Genomic DNA, 22690 nt, shown 5'->3' with positions numbered 1-22690 from the left:
GATCATCTGTTACAGTAACTTATGTGCAACATATCATTGGAAAGCTATCACAATTCAGTAACTTTCTCCCAGGGCATCAGGGTTCGCACTCACAGTAGAATTTTGGTAACTGAAAGTGGGTAGGCAGTAAAGCTGGTTGAAAAAAAATCACAAAAACTTTCCGACAAAATTTGTCCTTGTTTCGGGTATTTATTTAAAAAAAAAAAGTAATTCTTTTTTTTCCAGCTAGCTGTAGCAGGCTGCACTGGGCCCTTACTGGGAGAAAAAAAAAATGTGCTTCCTTCCTCTTTCCTACCCATCCGTCCCCACTTACTTTGACTTTCCCAAGCCTGGGCCCTTTCCTTCCCACATATTCTTCAGCCATATTCCGTCCTTGCCTAGCCACCATCCCTTCCTGTGTTCCCAGCCTTCTGTCCTCTCTCTTTTGCCAATCACACTTCCTCCCTTTTCATGACACCATCCTCCATCCTTTCCCATTTACTTCAAGTGCCTCCCCCTTACCTTAGGACTGGAGGTCTAACTGCCTTTGCTGGGTCTTAATGATGCTGCATTACTTGCAGCCAGTTTCCTATTTAACGGCACTAACTCAGAGCAGTGTGGAGGATTTATAACAGTCCTGTGCTTCTTGGGATACTCTAGGATTATTTATCAGTATTGTTATTAATTTAGCATTCAGGATTTGTTACGCTCTGTGCTGTCTCAGGCTCCAATAACAAGGCAATCCTTTACTCAAAGAGCTTACATTCTAGACAACAAATACAGCAGCACAAAACATGCTGGAAAAACTAGAGGAAGGAGTTCCCATAGATCGGGGTGGGCAAACTTTTTGGCCCGAGGGCCACATCGGGGTTGCCAAATTGTATGGAGGGCCAGGTAGGAAAGGCTGTGCCTCCCCAAACAGCCATGCCCCCTATCTCCCCCCCTCACAACCCCCAGCCCTTCCAACCCCCCCTGCTCCTAGTCCCCTGACCGCCCCCTCCCGGGACTCCCTCCCCTAACCGCCCCCCGGGACCCCACCCCCTATGCAACCCCCCATCCAAAACAGCCCCCTGGGACTCACACGCCTATCCAACCCCCATGCTCCCCACCCCCTCACCGGCCGGAGACAGCCACGCTGCCTGGCAGGAGCTCACAGCCATGCCGCCCAGAGTCCTGGCGGCGTGGTGAGCTGAGGCTGCGGGGATGGGGGGACAGTAGGGGAGGGGCCCAGGGCTAGCTTCCTCAGCTGGGAGCTCAAGGGCCGGGCAGGACAGTCTCGTGGGCTGGATGTGACCCGCAGGCCGTAGTTTACCCACCTCTGCCATAGATTATGGGGCTTGTTTTTAATTTTTTTTTTAAATGTATTGATTTTAATTGTAGGCTTCATAGATAATGTGAAGCTTTAGAGAGCATTTGAATGAAGAGAGGCTATGGGGCCTGTCGCACCGGCACTGGGAGGGAAGACGGTGCAAAGAAGACAGCAGTGGGAGAAAGAAACCATGGAGGCCTCATGTCTGGCATTGCTGGAGTAAAGAAGAAGATGAGGGGAATGCAGCAGGGCACAACATCCAACATGTCTGCCACGGCAGGGTTTTGACGCTGAGGACTAGAAGCTAAAAGTTGATGCAGTGAGCAAGGGGAAGCTGGTGCAATGATTCAGCACAGGATAGTGGCACACTCTGTTTGATGGGGAGAATGATCATTTTAGTTGTGAAATGGATATTGAGAAGACCAGAAAGGACTAGGACGAGGATACAGTACTGAAGTGGGGAGATGACAAGGGTATGGACAACTGATGTTGCCATACAATCGGAAACAAAGGATCAGGCTTTCTAAATGTTGTGGAGAAGGAAGTGGCAAGAGCCTGGATGCTCATATGAGGAGAAGGAAGGGGAAGAGCAATGACACAAAGATTGCAAGCTTTAGAGAATGGGAGAATGGTGGACAAAAGAGAGAAAGGGGAGGGATTAGACGAGGAATAAGAAGCTCAGATGAGCCTGAACTGGAGATAGGCTATCCAGGTAAGCTGTAGAAGAGAAAGGTACATCTGCAAACTAAACAGGGTGGAGCAAGAAAGGACCAGTTTTAAGTGATAGATTTGGGATTTGTCAGCGTAGGGCAGAAACTATGGAAGCTGTTTGAGTCTCCTAGGAGTAAGGAGAAGAGGAAGGAGTGAAGTATAGAAACATGTGGGGCTTCTACAGAGGAGAGAAGGAAGGAAGAATAATCTACCAACAAAGATGCTGTGAAAAGAGTGCTAATGAGGGGACAGGGCCACAAAAGTCAGAGGAGGACAGTGAAAGAGATGTTTCAGCCACAAGCAGTATCTTTTGGGGCCACATTGTATTAAGGGTATGAATGGTTTATGCAGAGCCGTAACTAGGTATTTTTGTGCCTGAGGCAAGAATATAAAATTGCGCCCTCCCCCAGGGCCGGGTCTTCGGCGGCAATTTGGCCCTCTTGGAGGGAAGGGCCTGCCGCCGAATTGCCGCCAAAGAATGAATGAAGTGAAGGCGGTAGAGCATGGGGCAGGAGCGGTGACTGCGGGCGGAGGGGGGGCCCTGTGCTGCTGGAGGGTCCTGCCGGAAAAGGGAAGGGTCTGAGGGGGAAAGGCATGCTCAGAGTCAGTCTGCCCTGGCAGCGGAGATGGGGGGCACTAGGACCCTGCGGCAGCAGTTGTTGCAGGGAGGCAGCAGGGAGCTGCTCTGCTCCAGGGCCAGGAAGGGGGTAGGGGGAAGCAAGTCAGGGTCGGGGGACACTCGGGGGAGGCGCGGGGGGGAGGCACAGGTGGGGCTGGAGGGGAGATCACCTGGGTTATAAATATCTCTGTGCCAGCCGCCTTTTTTTTCTTTCTCTCCACCACTTTCTGCGCCCTCCCGACTTTGTGTGCCTGAGGCAAGTGCCTCACTCACCTCGCCCTTGTTACGGCACTGCGTTTATGTATGCAACTCAAGGTGGGGGGCAGAGTCCGGAGGTTTGCCATAACTCCATCAGGAACTAAGAATAGTCGGGGGGGTGGGAGAGTGACCAAGGTGAATCACTCAAATTGTAAACACCTCCAGAGAGATACCACCCTTGGGGAGTCTTGCATATGCTGGTTCAAACTGGATTTCCCAGAGACCCATAAATAACTAAAGGGCTTTTGGCATAAAAAGGTTGTGTTTAAACTGACTCAGGACCTTCTTTCTGATCCAGCAAATGGACAGGTTCTGTCCAAATGATCATTTGCGGAAGGGTGGGAAAGACTTTGGCCTGCTAGGGCCCCACAAGACTGATGAGTGACCTCTGGTAAGCTTTTAGCATGCATACAGGAACTTCTGTTGTTTTTATATGCTTTTTCTCTGAAATGCTTTTAGCTGAAGAATAAATATGCTTGCTTGGAAAGAGGTGTGTGGTAACTTGTAACTGCTGGCAATACACTGTTCGTAGCTCTCGGAAAGAAAGCCAAGCACAGATGCTGGCCTTCAGGCAATCTGGCTTGCTTGGGATAGCCTAATGTAAGGCAGGCAGTTGTGCAGCCTGAAAACCCCCGGTTGGGGCGGGGGGGGGGGGGGAGAGAGAAGAAAGAGATGTGGATCTCCACCCCAGAGAAGTGGGAGCTGCAAAACTTAAGTTGGTGCCCTCGAGAGACCGTGGAGGGGGAACATAAGTGCTCTTTCCCTGAATCTGTGACAACAAGGCACAAAATTCAGGGGAGGACAGAATGTTGAGGAAGAAGAGTGAATGATCAACATTACCAAAGACAACAGAAAGGTCAAGGTAGAAACACTGAGACATAGTAGAGCTAGGAAGAGTTGTCTGAGACTTTGGTAAATGCAGTTTAAGCAGAGTGAAAAAGGTGAAAGCTGATTGATATGGATCCCAGACTGAGTTAAAAGAGAGTAAATTGATCCGGTTGTTGTAAACAATCAATAGTCAAAGACCAGTAGAATGGTCAGGTTTGAGTCTTTTGAAAAAGAGGGATACTACTAGGGCATTTTTGAGGGGGAAAGAGGTTGACCCTAATTATATGCATTATGAATTCTTACTGAGCCATTGAGCTAATGTGCATGCATATCTAAATCAGGAGACTGACAACAAGTGATGCTGTATGAACAGGGTCTAGAAGAGATGATGTCTAGACTGTGGGAGTTGCGAGCCCACAGAGGGCAGTTGAGAAGAGGAAATGCTACTGGGGGAGGGGAAGCAGTAGGCTGGCATGAAGTTGGGGTAGGCTGGCCAGCCAGCTGGCCAATTAAATTGAATCTGGGACAAAATTGGCCTCAGTAATATCAGCCATGAAACCTGTACTGTTCCTACAAACCGGAACAATCCTGGCAAAGTGTCACAGTCAGTTCACCCTAGTTATATAATCAATATAGTATTTTGGTATAGATATTGGACTTGACTTGAATTTTCTTGGCTGTAATGCAATTACCTTGGACATGCCTATTAAGTAATATGGACTAGATGACCTCTTGAACTCCCTTCCAGCCCTACATTTCTCTGTTTCTGCGTGCAGATGGTATTTTGAATTCCCTCTTGTCATTGTTTTACCACAAGAAATGCCTATTTACTGTGCCCAGAATCCTTTGAAGGAAGTTTTGAGAGTGGAATGTTAGCTCCACACCTCATCTTATGAAAATTCCACAAGACTGCAAGATATTACCTTGCAATAGGAAATCCCATCAAAGTTCCCCATTAGTCATTTTAGAGATTGTCCACTATAAGGAGTATGCATGTTTGGCTAGGGCTGGAAGTTTAGACAGGTTGGCATTCTCCATTGGTCAGGTACTTAGTATGAAGCTATAATCCCCATCTCCAGAAAATCTAAAACTTCATTGTGAGCTCTGTTTAGTTTGCTTAGATATTGCAGCTGACAGTTTCATCTGTCAAAATTTCAGAGCAGTACCTACATTACTTATGCACAGTTAGGTGATGTCAGTACCCTATTTATCTCTGTTTCCTGAATTATTTAGTTCGAGATTGATCTATCTGTCTGTCTGTCAATCAGTTTGATTGTAGGGTTTTATACCACTGGCTGCAAAACTACTGCACCTCTGACCCCTTCTCTGGCCACTCATTGCACCACTCTCTAGCATGAGGCCTTGTGCCTTTACCTCCCTGGAGTAGAATCACACATTTCTTCCACTCTTAGATCAGGTGGTTGAGTCTCCCACTCTGTGGATGAACCAAGCTTACCCTCAGCAGTTTGTACGGGACTTGGTACCTGCAGCTCTTCCCTTTGGAAACTTTTGGCCAGCATTGAATAGTGACCACAAACTGCCTTCTTAAAACAAAGTATTATTTAATCTTAACAGAAATAAGGCAAAGTATAAAAGTAGAGGCTTTTAAAATAATAAACAGTCTATACACGTGCCTAAAGGTTGAGGCAGGCCTGTCTTACCCCAGATCATTAGCCTCTGGGGCTCAATCAGTTCCCCTACAGTCACTGTTTGCCTTGTCCTTGAAGGCCTGTCTTTTTATCTTGCCAAAGTTCCTTGTTCCAGTATTCATGGGCTTGGGTCCCCGTGTGGTTACAAGCTGGGACACTGCCACCCTTTTGTCAAGCTAGACTGTTGAGCTCAGCTGGGTGTCAGACGTAAAACTTCAAAGTGAAGTTTTGTCACTTATGTATCAGTAAATCGGTGGCTATCTGAAGCAATTGTCCTTTTCCCAGCTTATGTCCAGACAACTCCTGCTTGAATTCCTCTTGTATTTATACACTAACCCCCACTTACAACAGATGAACTGAAAGACCATATATAATATTCATCAGTTATTACAGATCACCTCCAAACCCACCACACTCATTATCATGTTACCTGAATGCCTTCCATTTATTCCAATAGTAATAGCAAAGTCATTAGCGGACTTTGTGGAATCATAAGGTCTCTGTCACTTTTCCCTTTCAATGGTAAAAATTCTGATTGGGGTGAGGATTTTGGTTTTGATTTTTTTTATATGTTATTAATTCCTCTTTTTGTGTTGTGGCTGGCAGTGCTTTATTGGGTACAAGAAGGTGGCAGTGTTATAAGTGTCAGACTTAGAGTGTACAAGCTTTTTCAGCCAAGAAGGTTTTGCAGCATTTCCTAAAGATGATCAGATTCTGGATCCGCTTGACCTCCTCTGGATGTTTGTTCCATTCCTATATTACATATTTTAGCATATACTTTGTGTGTTTGTATAATCTGCTTTGTCATCAGCCCAAGGTCATTTCACCTTAGGTTTTTTACATGATTTTTTTAGATGGCCTAAAAAGGTGATTCTCTATGTCCAATATTTAGGATGTAAGTCATATGTATTGCATATTACGATGTAAACAAAGACTAAGAAAGACAAGTTTTCTGCCAGGCTATTACATTTTATCTTTTACCTTTTCCACGTGCAAAAAATAAGAGTATTAGCTTGCAAGTTCATGTTTACTTATAATGTTTGCCTGTTATGTTTTGATGTTTAGGAACTTTGAACCAAAAGAACTGGGGGAAGAAATATCCAGCATGCAATGGTGCCAAACAATCTCCTATTAATATTGATGAAGATCTTACCCAAGTAAATGTAAATCTCAAAAAACTTAAATTCCAGGGTTGGGAAAAGGAAACTTCAGAAGACACTTTCATTCACAATACTGGCAAAACAGGTAAAATGTCCGATTTCATGTTTTGAGTTAATTGGGCGTCATGAAACTGAAATGTGGTGGATAGCTGAGGTTTTTTAATTATGTTTTTTTGTTTTTGTTTTGGGGGAGGGGTTGTTTTAGCCTTTGCATTTTGGATTTTAGCGATTAGCCAAAGGCCAGGTGGTGATAGCAGCCAAGCGTAATAGAAAGCCACTAAAATAAAGAAAACAAATGGAAATTATGTGCACGGTTAGAAATAGCCAAAGTAATCACATCATTAGTATCATCCCATAATGAGTGCATATTGAAGCTAAATAATAATTTAGCATTTGCCACAAAATAATAATTACTACTAATAATGCCTGTTCTTGGAAGATGCAATTAATATACAAAAAATCATTTTTAATGTATCATAGGGTTACCATATTTAAAAAACAAAAAAAGAGGACACTCCATGGGCCCTGGCCCTGCCCCTTTTCCACCCCCGGCCCCACCCCAACTCCGCCCCTTCCCTGCCCCTTCCCCAAAGTCCTAACTCCCCCTCCTTCCTCGCAGCCATGCGAAAAGGGCTGGCTGGGCAGCCTCCAGACCCTGCGCTCCCGGCCGGCGCTTCCCCAGCGCAGCTGGAGCCTGGGACGGGAAGCGCCCAGCCGGGGGCGCAGGGTCTGGAGGCTTGCCCACAGGGCCGGCTCTAGGATTTTTGCCGCCCAAAGCAAAAACAATTTTGGCCGCCCCCCATTCTTTAATTATCCCACCCGCGGCCCCACCTCAACTCCGCCCCTTCCCCAAATCCCCAGCCCTGCCTCCTCCCCCCAGGCTCTCAAGCCTAGAAGGGAGGGAGGGGGAGAAGCGGCGCCCGCACCGCAGCCACTCGGAGTCTCCCCCTCCCTTCCAGGTTTGAGAGCCTGGGAGGGAGGGGGAGACTCCGAGTGGCCGCGGCGCGGGTGCCGCTTCTCCCCCTCCCTCCCAGGCTCTCAAGTCTGGGAGGGAGGGGGAGCAGCGGCGCACAAAACGGCCGCTTGGGATCTCCCCCTCCCTCCCAGGTTTGAGAGCCTGGGAGGGAGGGGGAGACCCCGAGCCACCACGGCGCGCGAAACAGCTGATTCGCCCACCGCTGCTCCCCCTCCCTCCCAGGCTCTCAAGCCTGGGAGGGAGGGGGAGCAGCGGAGGGCGAATCAGCTGTTTCGCGCGCCGTGGCAGCAGCAGCGGAGGTGAGCTAGGGCGGCCGGGGCACATTTTTAGGGGCGGCATTCTGGCGCCGGCCATGCCGCCCCTAAAAATGTGCTTCCCCAAGCACCAGCTTGTTTTGCTGGTGCCTAGAGCCAGCCCTGCTTGCCCGGCAAACCATGAAGCTGGTAGCACTCGGGCTTCGGGCAGCCCCCGTGCCTCCGGACCCCAGCCGCCGGCCGGGCACTTCCCCTCCCGGGCTCTAGTTGCTCTGCTCCTCCCCTGACTCTTCAGCTCTGTTTAAGAGCCAAGCTGCCCGAGCCAGTGCTACCAGCTTCGGGCAGCCCCCGTGCCTCCGGACCCTGAGCCGCCGGCCGGGCACTTCCCTTCCCGGGCTCCAGCTGCTCTGCTCCAACGGCACAGGGTCCGGAGGCATGGGGGCTGCCCGAAGCCAGTAGCACTCGGGCAGCTCGGCTCTTAAACAGAGCCGAAGTCTGAGTCAGGGGAGGAGCAGAGCAGCTGGAGCTGGGGAGGAGAAGTGCCTGGCCGGCGGCTGGGGTCCGGAGGCACGGGGGCTGCCTGAAGCCGGTAGCGCTGGCCCGGGCAGCTTGGCTCTTAAACAGAGCCAAAGTCTGAGTCAGGGGAGGAACAGAGCAGCCGCGGGAGAGGAAGTGCCCGGCCGGTATTTTTCCCGGACATGTTCGGCTTTTTGGCAGTTCCCCCCGGACGGGGGTTTGATTGCCAAAAAGCCGGACGTGTCCGGGAAAAACCGGATGTATGGTAACCCTAATGTATCATGAATAATCACCCAATCACCAGTAAGTAGTTCATAGGATTACTTAGTGTTTACTGAGCCAAGGTTGCTATTTGGATCTAGTGCTGTAGTTATCAAAAGCTGTTTGGCTGTTGGAGAAGCGGGGAGATGGTCTTTTGTTTCACGCACAGGATTTGGAGTAAGGACATTTAGGTTCTATTCTTGGCTCTGCCATATACTTCCTGTATAATCCTGGACAAGTCATTTAACTCCCCTGTGCCTCCATTTCCCTATCTGTAAATTAGGCAAATAGTTCTTCCCTACCTTACAGGAATGTTCTGAGGATAAATTCTTTAATGCTCAAAAAAGTGAATTGAGATCCTCCTCCATTGTTGAAGTTCAAAGTATTTGAAAGGAGCAGCATGGCACTCCAGCCAAACCTCCTCCAGCTTTCTTCATGGCACTGAGTGAGGGAATCTAGAAAACTGAGAATCCACTGCTATGTGTGGCAAGAAGAGAGTACAGTACCGATCATCTAGTCCATCCCTCTGCCCATGTAGGATTGTTCTCCACAACATATCTGTGTTCGGTTCTTTTTCCAGTTTATTTGTAATTATCTGCAGGGACAGAGCTTCCACCACATCCTTTGGGAGACTATTCCACAACCTTGTCTATCTCACAGTCAGGAAATTCTTCCTGGTATCTAGCCTACATTTTCTTTCCCTTTGGCCATATCTACATGAAAAGTGAAAGTTAAAGCGCCTTAACCACTCCCACCCTCCATCTCATCCCCCACCCTGGGAGGAAACTGTCATTCAGGAGTAAAGTGCCCTTAATCTGTTGTCACTTTATCCTCCTCCAAGGAGTGTCCTATGTCCTAGTGTAGACAACCCTAAGTGTTACCTCATTATTTCTAGTTAATCCCCTTCTACCATGCTCAATAAATTCTTTCTCTCCATTCCCATTTGCATTATCAACACATCCACTCTCCGGAAGGTCTATATCCTAGGATTGCAAAGATAGGACATTAGGGTTTTGTTTTCTTTCCTTAGAAGGAGGGCTTCACTGGTAGGCCAGCTTTCTTGAGCTTTCGTTTAATGTAAGACTATGACAGGTTTCAGATGAATTACAAAACAATGGATTATGAGAGTGCATTAAAGTAATTCAGCTCCCCATATGTCTATTTTATTAATCAAAGTTTGAAATGAAGTAAAATACATTTCATTTTGTTATTAGCAGCTATACATCTCCCAAATGGTTTTCTTTCTTAGCTGAATAATCCACATTCTGTCAAGCTGTTGATGAAATGTAAGGAGAGCCACCATATGTTCACCTTTTAGCTAGTAATGTTGATGTATTTGAATTTCAAATGCACAGACATGCTCATTGACCATTCTTCTTTTCTCTTTAGTGGAAATTAACCTGACAAATGATTATTATGTCAGCGGAGGTGGCTTAGAAACGGTATTTAAAGCAAGCAAGATAACTTTTCACTGGGGAAAATGCAATATATCATCAGATGGATCAGAACATAGTTTAGAAGGACAAAAATTTCCTCTTGAGGTAATGAATTGTAATAGACTCAATACTGTACAGTCCTGCAAATAATCAAGTTATTTGTTAAAGATGTTAATTTATCATTTGATTAGGGTACATTGTGTGTATATAATCCTCCTTCAAATCCAAATGAGTAATATTTAAATGTTATGTTTGCAAATATGAATCAAGGCCTGATCCAAAGCACATGTAAGTTTTGCCACTGACTACAGTAGCCTCTGAATGAGGTGCTTCCTGTACAGTTGTATTTAGTTTGCCATTCTGAAAATGAAGTGTGAATTTTCAAATTCCGAATTGCTCAGGAGAGATGAGCACAAATCTTGGTATCAAATACAAGGTCTAATCCTTCAAACTGAATATAGGCCCAATTGCCACAGATGATCAAATACCTGAGAGTTACAGTAAACTCCATGGACCCATTCATAGTCTATTATAATAAGTTACAAAACAGTATATATCTCTGAGGGGACAAATGGAGGGATGGGGTTGCTGGGGTCCTCTCTTCCTCTCTTCTCCCCAGTTCCATGGAGAACTGTTAGGCACAAACTTTTACTGTGGCCAGTGCGGTCCATTCAATCTTCTTGACTTCATGACCCATTTGGACTTGCCATTCAAGCTCCTACCTTATATCTTCCATCCTGCCAGGACTAGGGTTGCCATATTTAAACAGTGAAAAAAGAGGACACTCCATGGGGGCCCGGCCCCGCCCCAACTCTGCCCCTTCCGCCGTCCCTGGCCCAACTCCACCCCTTCCCCACCCCCATTCCAACCCCTTCCCCAAAGTCCCCGCCCCAACTCTGCCCCCTCCCCTGAGCACCGGCATTCCCCCTCCTCCCTCCCGCCCCCCGGGCTCCGGCTGCTGCTGCGCTGGGGAAGTTGCTTTGGCAGCAACTTGAACGTGAAGCCGGTAGCGCTTGGGCAAAAGATGCTTGGGGGACCCCGAGTGCGAGTGGCTGCAGCAAAACTAACAACTCCCCCGATCTGCGGGGGCAAGAGGTGGCGGGCGGCATCTGAGTACCCAGCCGCCTCCTCCCCGGGCTCCGGCTGCTGCTGCACTGGGGAAGTTGCTTCGGCCCCCGCCTCGGTGGAGAGCGGCGGGAGCCGGGAAAGTTGGAGCCCGGGGAGGAGGCGGCTGCGCACTCAGATGCCACCACCGCCTCCATGCCCCGGCAGATCCGGGGGAGTTGTTAGTTTTGGCTTTGTTGCAGCCACTCACATTCAGGGTCCCCTTACCATGCCTCCCTATTTCCCCTCACATGTTCGGCTTTTTGGAAACTCCTCCCGGACAGGGATTTGAGGACCAAAAAGCCGGACATGTCCGGGAAAATCCAGACATATAGTAACCCTAGCCAGGACATCAGGGAGCAGAGCCTCCTCTGAAAAATCCCATGGGAAGAGGGGTGGAGTCACAAACTCTGCCCCAAGGTAGGGAGCCAGGTTTTGGTTGACCATGGAGCTACCCCTGTGATGGAAGAGTGAGGGTATGAGGATGTAGAGCGTGATGCAAGCATACAGTTCTAGCTGAGTCCAGGCTGCAGAAGAGACAGGATCAAAGACTTGGTTGTACTACCAATACATCTCTACTTTTAGTTTGGGGGTAGATACAGTGGGTAAAATCCTGACCTCCTGAAGTCAATAGTTTTGCCATTGGCTTCACCAAGTAAGTTTTCAGGCAATGGATGAGAGAACTACAGAAGAAGCATTTATTAGAATTAAAGTTTGTTACTGCTTCAAGATTTTTCTCAGCGTAGGAATATCTGAAATAAATAATTGTATTGTTTAAATTCTTTTAAAGATTTTTTTCTATCATGTAATGTAAACCTCTGAAAATTGAAGATCTAATCTTTATGTTTACAGATGCAAATCTACTGCTACGATGCAGATCAGTTTACAAATTTTGAGGAGGCAATTAAAGGAAATGGGAAGTTAAGAGCTTTATCAATTTTATTTGAGGTAACCATTTTGTATATCTGTGGCATTAACTTTGCTTTGAAATATAGCAAATATCCAATCTGAAGCTAAATGGTTCTGGTATATAATAAGCACATTAATATATATTTCTAATATATTTTGCACAAAAAACAATTTGGCAAATATGTGTGATTACTCTTCTTTAAATCCTCTGTTGCCTGCTCAGCTAACTTAAACTTTCATTTTTTTATTTAAACCCTGTTTTTAATAACGTATACAATTTCTCTTTAACAGGTTGGCCTGGAAGATAATATGGATTATAATGCAATCATCAAAGGAGTAGATAGTGTTAGCCGGTTTGGTGAGTTTATCTTCTTGCTTGATTGGTTATTGGTTGGGCCAAATTCTGCTTTTGAATGTGTATGCAAAACTTATTGAAGCTATTGGGAACCATGAACCTCCCAAAGCTGGATTTGGTCACTTTTGTTAAAACCAAAATAAAAAATGGCACAAATTTGTTATATTTCCCTCAAAAATGATTACTTGGAAAAACTGGAAAAACCTGAGTCACAAAGTGAAACATTTAATTTTTCCAAGGCCTTTGCCACACTTTCAGTGTTTGGTCAAGAGAAATTACTAATATATTCATTAAGGTTTCTTAATCATACATATCTGAGTTTTCTGTGCAATTCGTAGGACAAATACAACTATTGTAGCAAACAAAGATCTGTCTTACAAGTCTAGTTCTGGGAACAGAGTGAGATTTTATGAATGTCAGTATTCAATAGTCGGGGCTATATTCCACTTTCAGAGACACTGGTGTCAACCTGAAATAACTCAGTCAGTTTCCATGAAATTACTTTACATTTACACTAGCGTCATTCAGAGCAGATTTCTACTCAGTGTGTGAATGCTTTGCTTTTTAAAAAAGTGTCTATTCATTTACATCAGAGCATGCTTAGTAGAGGATGGTGCATCAGGAGACCTTTTTTCTGTTACTTATGCTGTCTCACTGCGGCCCCAATTGAGGAAAGCATTTAAGCACATGAGTGAGGATTCTTTCCTAAATCAGGGCCAATGACCTTGGGTAAGTAATCAAGCCCTGGTCTACACCTAAAACTTAGGTCAAACTAGCTACGTCGCTCAGTGCTGTGAAAAATTTCATGCTCTGAGTGCCATAGTTAGGTTCACCTAACCCCTGATGTAGACTGAGCTAGGTCGATGAAAGTATTCTTCCGTTGACCTAGGTACTGCCTCTGGGAGAGGAAGATTACTGACATTGACCGAAAAACCCCTTGTGTCAATTTAGGAAGTTTATATGCTACACCACTACAGCTATAGCACTGTAGCAGTGCTGTTACAGCAGCTTTAGTGTAGATATATCCTCACCCCGCCTGGCTCATCAGTTTCTCTGTCTATAAAATGGGGATAAAAATACCTACCTTTTTGTAAAAAGTCCTCTGAAATATATGGATTTAAAATGTAAAGTATTGATTATTTATTCTGATTAGTTATTATAGGATGTGTGTCATAAACGTTTCAAACATTTTAAAATGGAAGCAGATATCTGTCTCCAACAGACAAATACAAAACAAGGTGATGGAACTTTCGTAGCTTATAAGGACAAGGAGAATTGTGTAAATCAGCGAGGATTCATTATTACAACTGGTCAAAACTCACCAAAATTTCTCAGAAGTGAGAAATCCTACTTTGAAATCTGGTTTTGTTCTGAGTCGGACCAAAGATAAATTTTTCAAAAATTTCTCTCAAACTGGAAATCATGAAAAAAAATCATTTGGAAAACACTGACACATGATGGTTCTGAAAGGAAATATGCTCCCTGGGACAGATAGCCGCTGACTGAAATTAACATTCATGTCAGTTTCAGTCAGCAGCTTCCCATGATCCCAGGATCTGCAAATCCAGGCACGGAGACCCCTGGTCTTCCAGACTCCTGGTCCAACTTGGGAATCAGCAGCATGGTGTGCCAGCTGACCTGGGAGTCTGGAAGCCCTGGGGTCACCGCCCAAAGAGAGTCTACATAGCAGGGCTGTCCCAGAGCCATGGACCCTGGAAGCCCATCTCAAGACTTCAAGACTCCTGGCTGTACGGCAGAGAGCCTGGAAGCCTTGAGATCCCCAGCCCAAGCTGTAGTTCTGTGTTCCCTGCTGCAGAGACAGGAGCCAAGCACTGGTTAGACGTGGGGCTCCTAGGGTTTCAGTATTCCCTGCTATGAAGCGAGGATCCTAAACTGAGGGTATGTCTAGAGCCCTGCGTGGATACAAAAATTTGGATCTGCATCTGATCTGCATCTGTGGTAATTACATTGTATCCAATCTGCAATCCACACTCCACCTTTTATCCACACCAACACCCTCTATAGCAGGGGTTCTCAACCAGGCGCCCGTGGCCCTTTGGGGGGCTGTGAGCCAGTTTCAAGGGGTCCATGAGCCCCATGGTGCCAGAGCCCTGAGCCCCAGTGCCCCTCTACAGGTCTGAAGTTCAGAATCCCAGCGCCCCAAGCCTTCGTGCCCCCTAGGGGGCTACAGCCGAGAGCTCCTCCCTCCCCCTCAGGGCTCTGGGCTTTAGTCCTGTGTGGGGCACCAGAGCTCAATGTTTTTGCCCTGCTGGGAGCACTGGGACTTCAGGCTTCAAACCCCGTCCCCCTCTGCCGCCCTGGGAGGGGGGGGTATCAGGCTCAGATCTCCAGGCTTTAGCCTTGTGCGGGGCACTGTGACTTGGGGCTTTGCCTTAGCTCTGCCAGGGGCTTTTGGGAGTCTGGGCTTTAGCCCCTTGGGGGGCACAAGGGCTTGGGGCTTCAGCTCTACCGGGCTCTGGGCTTCAGCCCTGTGGGTGGAACCTCTGAAACCGCGACCCTACAAGGGGCCACGAATCCCTGGTTGAGAACTGCTGCTGAGCTAGAGCCCAGGGCAGGTAAAAGAATTTGGATCCACTTCCAATCCAAGAAGATAAGCAATATGACCACATCCACAGATGCAGATATCTATGGATATAAAGCAGATACCTGTGGATTTGCAGGGATCTAGGTATGTCTACACTGCAATAAGAGACCTGCATCAGCGAATTTCAGAGGCTGGGCCAACTGACTTGGGCTTGCATGTGGGACTAAAAATAGCACTGTTGATGTTTGGACTCAGGGTGGAGCCCGGGTTCTGAAACCTGGGAGCGGGGAGGCTCTCAGAGCCCAAGTGGGAATGTGTACTCTGCTATTTTTAGCCCCACAGCACCAGCTCTTTGAGCCCTGGTCAGTTGACCTGGGCTCTGAGACTCACTGCCACATTTCTTTCTTTCTTTTTTTCTTTCTTTTTTTTTAACAATGTAGCTGTACCCTCAGAACCGCAACTAGAGCCTGGGTTTCCAGGGCTGCCAGGCTCCCAGCTCCACATCAAGGAGCCTGGAAAACCTGGATGCCCTAACATGACATGACTGCGCCAGAACAGGGAAGCCCAGCGTTCACAGTAGCTGGCCTTGTGAGCAGGCAGGGAAGTGTTTCCATTGTAATCTTGCTTGTAAGTCAATGAAAATTTGTCAAACCTGACTTGCTTTCACAAGACATTTCAGGTTTGATGAACTGGCACTTTCTGACAAAGCTGAGTTTCATCAAAAAATTTCTGACCAGCCCTATTCATTAGTTTTAGATGCCAGGCTTACACGAGACACCTGAAGGGAAATTGTAACCCATCAAGGTGAACATCATCCAACAACCTTGCTGAGGAGCTGTAAAGCCAAGAGCAGCAGGTGTCAAGCTACATGACACTTTAATGATGAACAGAACATGCTTTATTTGAATAGATCTAAGTGAGCTCACAAAATTCAGACCAAAACTAATTCAGATGGTTTATACTGGAGAAAGATGTATAGTACATCAGCTGTCCTTGTAAATCATATCTTATATTTTGTATATTCAAATGAGAGTTGATGAGTTCTCAGGCTCTAGAGTGGAAGTATTCTCAGTTTCTTCCCAGGCTAACATTCTGGGAATAGAAACCAGCCATGTTACTGTCTGACATAGGACATTTTCTCTTGAAACTTTTCAGATGTTTAGTTTTATAGTCTAGACTGTGAAACAGAACACAAGTTGTTACTAACATCCAAAGTTCCACAAGCTATTGAAGAACCTTCTAGCAAAGGAAGTTATCTTATCAGGACGCTTGCTGTAAATGTCAAGTTTGATATCCTGATGCTGACAACTACAAAAGCGTTTGTGAAGATAGAATTATTTAACTCGATATAAACTAGATTGTTAGGGTGGCTGCAATCTGAAGGTGCCTAGGAAGTTGACAGAATACTGCAGTTAGGTGGAAATTTTTGCTCAACACTGTTAAATGTTCCCCTGTCATCAGATGTGGACAAGAACAAGTCATTTTGAAAGAAAAGATGATTTCTAAGACTTGACTCAGCAGAACAACTGTGATTCTATGTAATAAAATGGCCAACAGTTTATAGGGGAATGTTAAGGTGACACTAAATGGGGATGAGTTACAAACATCACTGAGGACAGATATATGCAAAGGGATATGACTAGGTTAGAAATACATGCATGTGGGAAAAATAATTTGGAATGGATATTTATTGAGAGGGGGAAGTTTACAAAGCAGTAACATTGAAATGAACCTAGGGATGATAACAAACAGCAAATTATATAGACATGAGTCAGATTTTATTTAAAATCGCATCTAAAAGGACCAGTGGTATTTTAGATAAACACAATCATCCTCTCATGGAAGTGGGATTGTCCAAAAGCTGGTAAATTTCCCCACTTGAGGAAGCTGGTATAATCTCTGCCAGTTTCTCTGATGGGCTCCTGCTACCTCACCAGCTGAATCTCAGTTAGCTGATCCTCATTCAAGCCCCAATCCTGGCAAGATACCAGGGAAGTGGATGAACTGCACCAGCCATACATTTACACGTGTGACTAAATGTGTAAGTGGGGTTTTTCCATGCTCTTCAGTGAGTGCAAAGCGTCTAAGTGAACTGAAATGTTTCTCCTCACTCCTCTGATATGTGTGTATGCAAAGAAGAGTAAGGGCTTCTCTACACTTGAAACACTACAGCAGCATAGCTCCAGCACTTCAGTGTAGACACTACCTACACAAATAGGAGGGGTTCTCCCATCGGCATAGGTAATCCACCTCCCTGGCAGGCAGTAGCTAGGCTGATAGAAAAATTCTTCTGTTGACTTAACGCTGTCTACTGCGGGGGGTTAGGTCAGTATAGCTACATCTCTCATGGGTGTGAAGTGTTCACACCCTAAGGGCATAGCTATACTTGCAGATGTAGAGCGCTTTGAGTTAAACCAGCCTTCATAGAGCGCAGTAGGGAAAGCGCTGTAGTCTGTCCACACTGACAGCTGCCAGCGCACTGGCATGGCCACATTAGCAGCTCTTGCAATGGCCACAGAGAGCAGTGCATTGTGGTTGCTATCCCAGCATGCAAGTAGCTGAAACATGCTTTTCAAATGGGGGGGAGGGGGTGGAGTGTGACAGGGAGTGTGTTATGTGTATGTGGGGGGAGAGAGAGTGGGTTTTTGGAGGGCTGAGAGCATGTCAGCATGCTGTCTTGTAAGTTCAGACAGCAGCAGACCTCCCCCACCCTCCTCCGGCCTCTCTCTCTCTCTCTCACACACACACAGCATTCCACAGTAATGATTGCTTTGTCTCGGAGCAGATAAGCATGCCAGTTGTCAAACGGAGCTTTCAAAGGGCATATCCAAAACAATGACAAGAGTGGCCACTTGGCTTAAGGGGATTATGGGACATTTCCAGAGGCTGATCAGAGTGCAGTAATGCAACACTTCGTTCACACTGACACTGGGGCGCTCCAGCGGGGGTGCATCAAACGTTATTCTACTCGTCGAGGTGGAGTACCAGGAGCGCTCTAGCTGTGAAGTCAGAGCACTCTACGTGCCTTGCCAGTGTGGACAGGTAGTGACCTAGGGTGCCTGGGGCTCCTTGAATGCGTTGTAACTCGCAAGTGTAGCCAAGCCCTAAGAAATGTAGCTATGCTGATGTGAGCTCCCTGTGTAGACCATCCCTTACTGTTGCGTACAGGGCAGTCACCTGAAGTGTTACATCATCTTGAAAGAGGTCTTCATCTCCTGTTCTTTCTCTTGTAACATTGTTCCTTGAGCTTTCCCATTCTTTTTCACCATATTTCACTATTTCCTGCATCTCAACACAGTTTGCTCCAGGCTAGAGTAATATAATGCTCAGTGTGTTCCAATGAAGTAACACTTCTCTGGACTAGACGGCACATCATATGCAGCTTTCATACCTCTTCCCTGCCCCACAGAGGGTAAGAGGTACTGTGAATGTGATGCATTGAATGACCTTGACTCTGAGTTCAGTAATGGTCTAAGTCATTCAGCACTTCATGGGAGTCCCTCCCAGGCACAAAGACTAAAAGTGTTGTTTCTTTGAATCTCGCTGCTGAGATGAAGATTGGGAGTTCTGAGTTTACAGCTGAACTTCAGCCTTCCATAAAGTAGCTCATTAGAACCTTCTGCTGACCCAGTAGAATTATTGTTTTAGAATCTTTGTTAAAACTTAAGTGCAAAGGGCCCAACCTTTCATAGGATGAACAGCCATTGAAATCAGACTCCAAATGTCCTTAAACATTCCTTTGATTCACTTGAAGGAACTTCCAATTTGCAGCTCTACTTTTGTTTTATTCAGCTTTTATTTAATATCTTAATAATTTGAATATAAATGTTTTGCAGGAAAACAGGCTGCATTAGAGCCATTTGTTTTGCTGAACCTTTTGCCAAACTCAACAGACAAATATTACACTTATAATGGATCTTTGTCGACACCTCCCTGCTCAGAGACAGTTGAATGGATTGTGTTTAAAGATCCCATTAACATTTCTGAAAACCAGGTAATTCATTTAATCCATGTGAAAGAAATAACTGTTCTTATTTGCAAGGAAAAACAGTTTTCATGTATGTGGTAAAAGTGCATGGCATTACTTTCTAGCCTAACAATCTAACATTTCTTTTTTCTAGCTTTTCACTTGCACGTTTCAATTAAAATTTATTTGTGTGAGTAATCCCCTTCACCCCGCTCCCACCCCCTTTTTCATTCATGGCTAGATTCTGACTACGTGCCTGTGCAAAGTAAATACTAACCCAAAGAAAGCAAGTAGGAAGCACTGGAGGAATAGTGACTCAGGGTATCTCTGAAATTGAAAAACCACGGCCGGTCCATGCCAGCTGACTCAGGCTACTGCAGATCAAGCTAAGGAGCTGTTTAATTGTGGTATAGACATTCAGGCATGGGCTGGGACCTGGGCTCTAGGACCTTGTGAGGTGGGAGGGTCCAGAGCTTGGGTTGCAGCCCAAGCCCAAATGTCTACACTGCAATTAAACAGCCCCTTAGCCCGAGCCCTGCAAGCCAAGTCAGCTGACATGGGCCTGTTGCAAGTGTCTAATTGCAGTGTACACATACCCTCAGAGGTATGTGTCTGAATCACAATGTTTCCTGGGATTACTCCTGAACTGAGACAATCTACACGCCTTCCCTTTCTCAGAGTTGTGCCTAATGTCAGAATCCAGTTAATTTTTATGACTTAGGGGAAGTGTGCTGTCTTTTATTTTTCAGTTGGCTGTATTTTGTGAAGTCCTTACAATGCAGCAGTCTGGCTATGTCATGCTGATGGATTACCTGCAAAACAACTTTAGAGAACAGCAATATAAATTCTTTGGACAGGTGTTTTCCTCATACACTGGCCAAGAAGAAATTCATGAAGCAGGTATTTACAGAATAATTACTACTGCAGGCTTCACAGATTATAAGACTGTTTTAAGTACAACTATTGACCCCAATAACGAGATACTGATTTTAACTTGAAGAAGAAAAGAGCTTAATAACACACAGCTTTAAGAGACAGGTTAGTGCTCATAAAAAAATGCCAGATTAAATGGAGTAGAAAATTAAATTCTTGCATCTACAGAGCACATGTAGTGAAGAGGACATCAGTCCAAGTGTCCCCATGCTTTAACACTGTTCAAAGCTGCCCTCTTGAGGGGTATGCAGTGTTGTTGTAGCCATGTCAGTCCCAGGATATTAGAGAGACAGGGTGGGGGGTGAGGTAATATATTTTATTGGATCAACTTCTGTTGATAAGAGAAACAAGCTTTTGAGCTACACAGAGCTCTTCTTCAGGTCTGGGAAAGGTACTCAGGTGTCACAGCTAAATACAGGGTGGAGCAGATAATTTAGAATAAGTAGTTAGCATATATTTTTAAGAGGGACCATTCAAAGTAAAGTGGCCCATTAACACCACTGCAGTCATAGGGGTGAAAGAATACTTCATTTTCCATACCAATTTAATTCTTTGTTGTGTGATGTGGGACCCCTACCCAATAACATCTAAAAAGAAACCACCAAATTCATTTCACTTAAGCTATCAAGCAACTGCAAGAGAGAAGCTACTTCTGATCAGTCGTAACTCAGACCACTGTGTGTCATTTACTGTAAATGGATACAGCATCAAAGGTCAAATTTTGTTCTCTGTTACACCTGTGGAATATCATTTAAATCAATAGAAACTACATCCATGTAACTGAAAGTAAAAGTTGGCACTAAATCTGTTAATTAGGGATTTATATTCACAAATACAAATACACCCCAAAAGGGGGGGGGGGGAATGGTATTTTTTACCAGCTTCGATTCCATGAACCATAGGAGCCAACTCCGTGGGTGCTCCAGGGCTGGAGCATCCATGGGGAAAAAATGATGGGTGCTCAGGTCCCACCTGCCAGTGGGCCCCGCCGATCAGCTGTTTTGTGGTGTGCAGGAAGCTGGAGTGGGGGGGAGGAGCGAGGATGCGGTGCGCTCTGGGGAGGGCGGGGAACTGGGTGGGAAGATGAGGGGCTGGGGTGGAGCAGGGGTGGGAAGAGGTGGGGTGCGGCCTTGGGGGAAGGGATAGAGTGAGGGCAGGGCTGGCATTTTGGAAAGTTGGAGCCTGTGCCATGGACATTTCCCACCAGTTCTGGGCCTGATGCTAAAAGAACTCTGCTTGGAACTTGCAATGAAGTCAGTGGATGTTCTGTATTCAGCACTCTTACAGGATTGGGCCCCTGGCACATATATGTGATGCTATTTGCATCAAAATGCTGCTACATGGGATAGATTTATAGCATCTTTGCTATAATTAGCCAAAATGATACTTCAGTTCTGAGCCCATCCTTTCAACCTATTACAAACTTCTCAGATAATTGCTCTTGGAGCTGAAATTTCTCATCACTTTGTCTCAGCCAATAAATGATTTTTCTGAGGGGGGAAAAAACTTCATAAAAAGATACCAAACTGTATCTGAATTTTTCAAACACAGGAACAGGGAGGGATGGAGAGTGGAAAATGTTTAATACTAGTTAGAATTGAGGTCAAATAATTAAACAAACTGCTGTTTTAAAGCATCATACTTTTCATGTGCACAGACACTTTTACGTGAAGAACATGCACTCTACCTTGTGTAAAGAAATTCAGTTTGGAAAATAACTAAGAGCATGTCGACATGACAGCCCTAAGTCAACTTATGTTAGGTCGACCTTCCTTCTGTCGGTGGTGTGCATCCTCACCAGGAGCACTTCCACCAACTGATGGGGGCAGTGTGGGGGCTGAGAGCCAGGGCTCTGAACTCCACACAGCTCCCTGCCAGGAGTTCAGCTTGCCCTTCCCCTCCCTCTGGGCTCTTGGCTCCCTGCTGAGACCTGGGGGTCAGCCATCCGGGTTTCTCGGATCCCTGAGTGGGGAGCCTCCAAGCAGCATCCCCTCTGGGAGTGGGGAGCCAGGAGCAGCTGGGCTCTACCTGCCCAGCTTTCTTGTCAATTTCACGGCTCCAGCATGGAGCAGCCAACAGCTGATGTAAGTAATGCAGTTGTTGATACAAACTAACACAGCTATCACTGAAACCTACATAGACACTGCGTTACCCTAACTACACTGATGTAAGCCTTACGCCTCTCATGGGGGTGGAGTTATGATGTCTGGGGAGTAGGGCACTTACATCCATCGGAGGAAGGCTGTAGTGTGTACACTAACATACTTAGGTCGACGTAAGCTGCCTTGTGTTGACCTAACTGTGTAGTATAGACCAGGCCTAAGATTTTCGGAGATGCTTGAAGGAGGGCCCATAGAGGCAGATCATTCCGTCAGATGGATCATCCTTTTGAGTTTAGGGGGTCCATGTTGTTGGGAGGGGATGAGGCCTCTCAAGCCTGTGGAAACTGGGATCCACCGATAAGGTTTTCCATTGGTATGAGACCCCATACTCATACTGAGAGAAGGCATCTGCATGCCTGGCTCCTTCTTCCACTCTGCCTCTCTCTCCATCTGGCAGCACTTCTGCCAATGGTCATGTCCCTGCAGGTCACTAGCACTAGTGGAAGGAACCCAGAGGGAGTTAATACAGCTTTGAGCTGTGTTATCCCCACCTGGATTTCCACATAGAAATAGGGGGCAGAGTGGGGGATGGTGCCACAGAAAGTGGGCTACAGCACTGCTCTATTCCTCCCATCCCACACCGAAAAGTCTGGAGGAGCCCTCTCTGTGCTGACTCTCACAAGTGTGTGGGTTTACACAATGGGGGATAGAACTGCATAGGTAGATTTGTATCCAGCTTCTCCCTTTCTGCCCTAGCAGGCAACGTTTCATTGCCAAAGTGCCCTTTCATTACGCATAGGTGGAGAAACTATCTAAAGT

The 22690-nt window shown here is 46.1% G+C and overlaps 1 protein-coding gene across 6 annotated transcripts in view; it reads left to right on the top strand.

Moving 5' to 3' along the window:
• Positions 1–22690, top strand: part of PTPRZ1 (protein tyrosine phosphatase receptor type Z1) — a 187328-nt gene that overhangs the window by 85644 nt on the left and 78994 nt on the right. For all 6 annotated transcript variants that reach the window (XM_054023294.1, XM_054023285.1, XM_054023311.1 and 3 more), the window contains exons 3-8: positions 6419–6598; positions 9910–10061; positions 11913–12008; positions 12261–12327; positions 18706–18863; positions 19586–19736. In XM_054023294.1, coding sequence (XP_053879269.1) covers positions 6419–6598; positions 9910–10061; positions 11913–12008; positions 12261–12327; positions 18706–18863; positions 19586–19736 — 804 coding nt within the window. The remainder of the gene's footprint in view (positions 1–6418; positions 6599–9909; positions 10062–11912; positions 12009–12260; positions 12328–18705; positions 18864–19585; positions 19737–22690) is intronic.

Source organism: Malaclemys terrapin, chromosome 1 (assembly GCF_027887155.1).
Source record: "Malaclemys terrapin pileata isolate rMalTer1 chromosome 1, rMalTer1.hap1, whole genome shotgun sequence".
NCBI lineage: Eukaryota > Metazoa > Chordata > Testudines > Emydidae > Malaclemys > Malaclemys terrapin.
The sequence above is the reverse complement of the archived record's forward strand: the minus strand, read 5'-3'. Positions and strand labels throughout refer to the sequence as shown.